The 8,673-nt window shown below is 39.8% G+C and overlaps 1 protein-coding gene across 1 annotated transcript in view; it reads left to right on the top strand.

Annotated features, from left to right (window-relative positions):
• The first annotated feature begins 1,863 nt into the window (after positions 1-1,863).
• Positions 1,864-8,673, top strand: part of Polr2G (DNA-directed RNA polymerase II subunit Rpb7) — a 113,978-nt gene continuing 107,168 nt past the window's right edge. The window contains exon 1 of the mRNA XM_067153305.2: positions 1,864-2,000. Coding sequence (XP_067009406.1) covers positions 1,989-2,000 — 12 coding nt within the window. The 5' untranslated portion in view covers positions 1,864-1,988. The remainder of the gene's footprint in view (positions 2,001-8,673) is intronic.

The raw sequence follows: 8,673 nt of genomic DNA, 5'->3' as shown, positions 1-8,673 counted from the left end.
AAATTCCTACTTAAACATATTAGCAGATCGAACTCCCTTATCGTACCTAAATTAAAATTATTATATGAATATTATCAACAGCGTCCTCCACCTCATCATCAGTACCCCGCCATATATATGGCGTATGCTGAACTCCACCATCTTACTGAAACTATACTTCGCACACCACGCGTAAATTTGTATTCATATGACTATGATATTCAAACATTCCGTCCTTCTATTATCATTGCCCCTTCTGATTCATTAAAACAATCAATGTATTCCCCTCATCCCAAATTATACGCTCTTAAGAAATTTAAAAGTTTAATAACCTCACCAGATTATCACCTTTTTACTGATGGGTCAAAATCGACTACTGGAGTCGGAGCAGCATTTTATGATCCACAAACACAAACTATCTTTAAATATCCGTTGCCTAATAATTTAACTATCTTTACAGCAGAATTATTTGCCATATATCAAGCTCTCTTATATGTCCAACAGTTGCAATCCAAAAAAATAAATATATTGAGCGATTTTCAAAGTGTATTACAAGCTCTCCAATCCTTCGGCCATAGTCAAAATACATATGTCTACGAAGTTAAACACCTTATTTTACAACTCGAAACATCCTGTTTTGTTATAACGTTAATATGGATTAAAGGGAATAACCGTCACGCAGGCAACGATATGGCCGATATAGCAGCAAAAGACGCCAGTGCAGATATCGCGAACGTATTACAAGTCAAAATCCCGATTTCTGACTTCTTTCCATATATCAAAAATGAAGCTAAACACACATGGACCGGGCGAGTTGGCCGTGCGCGTAGAGGCGCGCGGCTGTGAGCTTGCATCCGGGAGATAGTAGGTTCGAATCCCACTATCGGCAGCCCTGAAGATGGTTTTCCGTGGTTTCCCATTTTCACACCAGGCAAATGCTGGGGCTGTACCTTAATTAAGGCCACGGCCGCTTCCTTCCAACTCCTAGGCCTTTCCAATCCCATCGTCGCCATAAGACCTATCTGTGTCGGTGCGACGTAAAGCCCATAGCAAAAAAAAAAACACACATGGTGCACAAAATGGCGTTTATCGGCTAGTACGAAAGGCCATTATTACTATCAAATTCAACCGAATATTCCCACACTTCCGTGGTTTGCAAATGGTACGTATACACGACGTCACATTACTAACATCATCAGACTACGTTTTAATCATGCCTTCACCCCGGTATATTTATCTAGATTTCAAATTACGAGCGATCCAACTTGTTCCTGTGGAGAACATCAGGGCGATAGTGACCATTTGTTTTTCATTGCCCCCAATATGCACGCCAACAGGCTATTTTAATGCAGAAATTAATTAATGTCCACGTACCTTTCCCTACACGACTTTCAGCTTTGTTGTATCAACCTTCGCCTAAGATCATTGCTATCTTAAACGAATACCTTGATAACACTCACATCAAATTGTAATTACGATTTAGATTTTCTGTTGTTTTTTCCGACATGTTGGTGAAGTGGCATTTCTAAATGTTCCGGGTGAGTGGATTTTGCACCAAGAGTTTTATTACTCACCCATCTTGTACAGTGCAACACGTTTCTATTGCTCAAAATTAATAGGTTATCTGTGTATTCGACCAGTGCAGATAGTTTAATACTTTTATGCCCCTACATATACACGATATCATAGTGCTTCGTTCAGCCTATCTATCTAAGTGTAATCGTGCTAAAACTGGTTATTAATGATGTAAACGTGTGCTGTTGTGATACATGTGAAATATTTCATTGGGCTCGTGACAGGGAAAGAATATATTGGTTCCCAAATAAATATCCGCAAGACAAGACAAGACATCAGGAGCGATCGGTTTTGTACAGGTTGGCTACACTTAAACCGTGTTAAGTGTTTGGGGGGGAGTGTATAATGGCGCCGTCCATAAACTTGAGGCAAATGAAGTGTTTTTGTGTCAGGCGGTCTTTAATCCAGTAGTGAAATCTATCGATCGTGTAGAAATGTTTTATCATGTACGTCTGTTTTGAGTTAAAATGTTTCTTTTGCTATAATATGCTGTTAACTAAACTGTTGTACTAAGATATGTGAGGGTTTCTGAATAGAGCTTTTTTTAAATTCACATTTGGTGTTGGTCTTAGTTGACTAGTGTTTATTTATATTAATTTTTAGTTAAGAGTACGACGTGTGTCAGTTTTCTAAAGACCGGCAATGTTGTTTTTCTATATGGCTTGCAAGCGAAAGTAAACGTGTTAATTACAATTTCTCTGTGAAAAATGAAAGTATTTTGTTTGGACATCAGTATGGTTTGATTGACATTCATCTTCTGGAAATCTTTCTGAATATAGATTAGAAAACTTTCAGAAGATTTGATGTGAGGTTACAGATTAAAATGGTTAATTGTTTATGAGGGATGTGAACCTAATGTCGTTGGTGTGTATGTGGTAAATAGATTAGGCCTATGAATTAACTGCCACATTACTGTGTCTGACTGTTTTGATACATTTATGTAGCGTAGCTCGATGACATTTTTATTTCTTCCTCATCATATGTGTCATGGTTTGAAGTGTATTGACATAGCTGACTAGCTGACCGATGAATTGGCCGTGCAGTTGGGGTCGCACAGCTGTTAGTTTGCATTCGGTAGCCCTGAAGGTGTTTTTCCATGGTTTCCCATTTTCTCACCAGGCAAATGCTGCCGGGGTATGTGGCACATTAAAGTAAATTTGTATCATAATTCTGGCGATTTTAACAGGAAAACAGTGTTTTGCGTTGTAACCAATGAAACCAGCAATATTATTGTCTAATCTATACCAAATCTTAGTTGACTTACTCTCATGCAGCTTGGTATGAAGTCTAATCATTTATTTATTGCATTTAATTGCCATTTACAAAGCATAAGCAAAATACGTATGCATAACACAAGTATTGTGAAGTTGGTCACTATAGTAATGTGTAAGGAAAATTTTTATTTCTTAACAGTTTGACAAATTAAGCTTAATCATTCAGTACAGAACCTAGTTAAGAGTAGTTGTCTTTCCTGCACATCTCATTACATGGTAATGATCACATCGTCTCCCGCATAATGTACGAAACTCATTCCTCATTTGGTAACTGATATTTTGTCCTGGAGCATAGTTTGAAATGAAATCTGTGCATGCTAGTCTGGTCGTTATGAGCTTTAATTCGTAGTTGGCTTCTTTCCACTTGTCGTTGATCATCGCCTCCGTACTGTAGAAGTCAGCCATATTCCAGATTTCTGTCTTTGATGTACAAGAAATGAACTTAGGTATGCTGGAAGTTGATAGGAGAGATAATTTTTCCCATATTTCCTCCAAAAATATAATTTTCCTAGTTAGCTCATGTACCAGTCTCGAAGAAGTAAATGTTGATAAACATATAGCTCTATTTAGAAATGTTGCTTTTACCTTTTCCGTATCCTTTAAGTTGCTTACTGATAGGTGCTGCCATTATATACTGGAGATACTGTAGGTTATTACAGGTGCATTTTTACTCTGAATGTCTTCAACGCTGTTTGAAGAGAGATTTTCTGTAGGCCCTAAGTATTTGATGTCATTTTTAGCTATCACTGCTGCTGTTAATCTTCCTTTGATATGTGCTCTGAAATTTGTACCTCCTGTGGGTGGGGACGGTAGAATAACACCCACGCTATTCCATGCCTGTCGTAAGAAGCAACTAAAAGGGGCTCCTTTGGAGCATGGGTTGGCGACCACGGGGCCCTTAGCTGAGTCCTGGCATTGCTTCCACTTCCTTGTGACAGACTCCTGACTTACATCTATGCTATCTGACCTCCCTCGGTCAACTCTTGTTCTTTTCCGACCCCGACGGTATTAGAGCACTCAAGGCCTAGGGAATCTTTCATTTTCACACCCTTCGTGGCCCTCGTCTTTCTTTGGCCGATACCTTCATTTTTAGAAAATTGTTCATGAAATTGTTATAGTAGATGAAAAAGGCGCAACAAAAATTTGAGATCCATTGATAAATCGTCCAGGTCTCTAAATCGGATGCTAAATTCTTAATGGAAATTCTTAATTCCCATGGAGGGAATTAAATATTTTCCACCAATAGAGCATATCAAAAATCAGATCAAAAATTAGATGTATGGCTTTTCAGGCGTTTGCTCTATTAACCAGCATTTTTGTCTTAGGTCTGACACTAGACACTAGACTAGACCCTACCCACTGATGCTGGGGTGTATGCAGGTGAACTTATTAGAAGCTTATTTATGAGGCACAGTCTGATAACTGCATACGGGACTCCCCTTCTTATAAACAAATATTTGTCCTCTTCATATTGTGATCTTTTCTACTTTTAAAGACACCACTCAAACTTATTCGTCTACTAATGTCATTCCACGCCACCTCTCCACTGACCGCTCGGAACATACCATTTATAATACCAATATAAATGGTCCGTTATAACCGGACCATTTATATTGGTATTATAAATTTACTCATTCGGGACAAATATTTCAGGTTCCCTATGGGAATCAACATCTACATCACATACCATTTAGTCAAGCAGCTTTTCTTCTTTCTCCCAAGTCTTCCCAGCCCAAACTTTGCAACATTTTTGTAACGCTACTCTTTTGTCGGAAATCACCCAGAAGAAATCAAGCTGCTTTTCTTTTTTTTTTTTTTTTCTTCCAATTCTTGAATCAAGTAATCCTGGTGAGGGTCCCATACACTGGAAACATACTCTGTTTGGAGTCTTACCAGAGACTTGTATGCCCTCTCCTTTACATTCTTACTACAACCCCTAAACCCTAATAACCATGTGCAGATATCTGTACCCTTTTACAATCCCATTTATGTGATTGCCCCAATGAAGATCTTTCCTTATATCAACACCTACGTACTTACAGTGATCCCCATAAGGAACATTCGGCCCATCAATGCAGTAATTAAAACTGAGAGGTCTTTTCCTATTTGTGAAACTCACAACCTGACTTTTAACCCCGTTTATCACCATACCATTGCCTTCTGTCCATTTCACAACATTATCAAGGTCACATTGCAGTTGCTCACAGTCTTGTAACTTATTCATTACTCTACACAGAATAACATCATCTGCAAAAAAAAAATAATAATAATAATAATAATAATAAAAAAAGAAAGCCATGTGTCTTGGTAGGTGTGTTAGTTACCAACTGATGAGCCCAAATTAACACACTGGGGCAAAATGCTGGCAACCAAGAATGAGTTTACAGAAAATTTGTAATATCCAATAACGGACCATTTATATTGGAATTATATGGCATCAATTCGAAAGACCTGCACCAGGCTTCTTCAGAGGCCACACGTCATTACTACTTTAACTGCTACTGCTACCACTACCTCCACTTCTAGGTGCTACCACCACCACAATAATACACGTAGCGTACAATGAAAATGAAAACCTACAACCTGTTTTCCAGTCAATGACTGGGTCAGGGATGGGAAGAATGAAGCTCCCAACTTGAGGCGAAGATAGGAATTGTGCCGGCTGCCGAGGCCTGTCGCACTCCTCTGGGGCAATGATTAATGACTGACATTATTATAAGCTATAAATTTCATTTTTGTTTCATATTGAAGTACAATTATAAGAATAAATTGACAAGAGGGTCCACCTTTTCAGTACAGTATATCAAGTAAATGATATTACATAGGTAAGTCTTGGGACTAGTTTCAGCCACTTATTGGCCATCTTCAGCCAAATAAATTTTAACAGATTATGTGATAACTAAAACATATGTATAACAGACAGTGCTGCAGGAATTATTATTATAACATTCAATTACATATAATAACAGAATTTGTGGTTATGATCTTCTTGTCATAAATGATGTCTTAAAGTTCACTTAGAACCTCAGGCAAAGAAGTAAAACTGGAAATGATAGCAGAATTAGGAATGAATAAACGTACAGAAAAGAAATTAAAAAGGAGAATATTTATGAGACTCACCTCTAATGACTGATGTAGATCAATCTGGAAGAAGCAGGCAGGCCATGCAACAAAGGAGTGGGCAGAGAACAAGCACTGACCTGCTGTAGGAAGCAGACAATGTAAACAAAAGAGTAGGTAAGGGAGGGCAGAAGGGGTGTCTAAGGTGGGGCTGAAGGATGTGGAAAGAAAGACTGTTGCTGAGAGGGGAATTTAAAGAGATTATAAAAGGAAGAATTCTTTTTATCTGAGACATGATTACGAAAAGATAGGAATTAAAAGGTCAAATAAAATGTTTGATTTCTCTGAAATTTCATTTAGATTGTAGTTAGGATTGAAAAACTGTTCCAGTTAGATAAAACAATTTTCCATAATATTGAGCAGGGGGCCTTTTTGTATAACTTCCGAGAATTTTCATGCCTTGGTTGATATTACTGAACTTATTTTTAGCATCACCCATGTAGTGATGGACATTCAATTCATTTTACTGAATCGATTAATTTGATTCCGTTCAGGTTACTGAGTCGATACAGTGATCCGATTCACTGCACGTTAGAGTCACCGCTCCTACTGCATGCGTGTAGTATATACTGGTAAGACAGCAGCAACAGAATTCAATGCTCGCTGCTGCCATCTGGTCTTCATACTATGAACTCCTCTCTTAGAAAAACTGCTAGTCACTCTAATACATCGAAGGTTTCCGGTGATGCAGGATGGGAAAGGTCTGGGATTAGGAAGGTAGCAGACAAGGCCTTAATTAAGGTACAGTCCCAGCATTTCCTGATGTGAAAATGGGGAAACTACGGAAAACAATCTTAACGGCTGCCGATGGTGGGGATTCGAACCCACCTTCCTCCGAATAAAAGCGCATAGCTACACGATACTAACCGCACGTCCAACTTGCTCAGTCATTTTTGAAAATATGTATTTTTCTATCAGCAGAGGATTTTTTAAATCGTCATATTTTGTATAGGCTACCCGAGATGTACAGTAGCCCACTGGTTTTCTGATTCAACATATTGTTGGTTAAGTTACTGCGTCGGTCGGCTCACTTACTGTCCACATATGGTTGAAGTCTTGTGCAATGACGTGACATACGAACTGAGAGAATATTGAGCCGTTCTTCCCAATATAAAGCAGGTACTTTTGAGTGGTCATGAGCATGACTCATAGTCATAGGGCAGGCTAGAGTCAAGTTTAATTAATTGTCAAGTCAGCTAAGTTATAATACTAAGATTCATTAAACTAAAAAATAGTATAACCTAATAGACTACCTACTTATTAGCTACTTTAGAATTATGTTTTGACTACCTTTTTAACACTGCAAATAAATCCATCTATTATTTAAACCTCCCTGTAAGAAGAGGACAGTGAATGCAAGTGGGTATTTTTAAATGAGCTGAGCTTGAGAGTCCATTATATCATACGATTCTTTCAGTGTACCATGGCTCTGTATGTATTGCTTCAGAGGCGGCTCCCCACCAATGTCCAGTGTACCGATAATGAACCGTATGTGTGTTGTGTCTCACTGATCCATGACTGCATACGATTCATTCGGTGTGCCATGGCTCACCGTATTTCTCGCTGCAGTAGAAGCTCAGCTCTCCGCCAGTGTCCAGTGTGCCGATAAAGAGCCGTGTGTATCTTGTGTGTCACTGAGCCGTGCTTGTCCCCCTGTGGGTGGGAGCGGTAGAATAACACCCACGGTATCCCCTGCCTGGCATAAGAGGCGACTAAAAGGGGCCCTTGGGGCTCTGAACTTTGGAGCGTGGGTTGGCGACCACGGGGCCCTTAGCTGAGTCCTGGCATTGCTTCCACTTACTTGTGCCAGGCTCCTCACTTTCATCTATCCTATCCGACCTCTCTTGGTCAACTCTTGTTCTTTTCTGAACCCAACAGTATTACGTATGGAGGCCTAGGGAGTCTTTCATTTTCACGCCCTTCGTGGTCCTTGTCTTCCTTTGGCCGATACCTTAATTTTTCGAAGTGTCGGACCCCTTCCATTTTTTCTCTCTGATTAGTGTTATATAGAGGACGGTTGCCCAGTTATACTTCCTCTTAAAACAATAATCACCACCTTGATTAATAAATTAATAAATTTCTATGACAATAATCACCACCACCACCTGAGCAGTGTTTGTGCGCGATTCTTTCGGTGTGCCATGATTCACTGTCTCGCTGCAGTAGAAGCTCGGCTCCCCGTCAACGTCCAGTGTCCCGCTACTAAGCCGTGAGTGCGCCACTCAGCACTGTCTGCTGGGAGTAAGCTGAATCGTGTGCCGTAAGCTCACTGTCCCTGTGAATCGATTCACTCGGACACTTGAGTGAATCGATACACTGCTTCGAATCATGCATTCAGTAGCCAACACTACACCCATGTGCTGTCCCATGCCCGAAAATCTGTTATATTTCAGGGCGGTAACATGCTCTAAGTATCTTGTCAATTTATTCTTAAAATGACCGACAGATTAAATGGAGAAAAAACCTGTCCCATGTCTGCTTTGTCCAGCACAAATCTCACATGGAGTGACCAGGATTTGAATCACGGTATCCAGCAGTGAGAGGCCGGCACGCTGCCGCCTGAGCCACGGAGGCACATAGGCGTACAAAATAATGCAAAATATCTCTCAGAAGGCACAATGAGCTCTGTGCATTTGGCAACAGACAGTAACTTTCTTTTTCTGCTTTTCCCACACCTGTGGGGTTGCCGGTGTGAATTGTGTTGCAGATGTGGATTTGGTCCTGT

This window comes from Anabrus simplex, chromosome 1, assembly GCF_040414725.1.
Source record: "Anabrus simplex isolate iqAnaSimp1 chromosome 1, ASM4041472v1, whole genome shotgun sequence".
NCBI lineage: Eukaryota > Metazoa > Arthropoda > Insecta > Orthoptera > Tettigoniidae > Anabrus > Anabrus simplex.
Note: the sequence above shows the minus strand (reverse complement) of the source record. Positions and strands in the feature narration are given on the sequence as shown.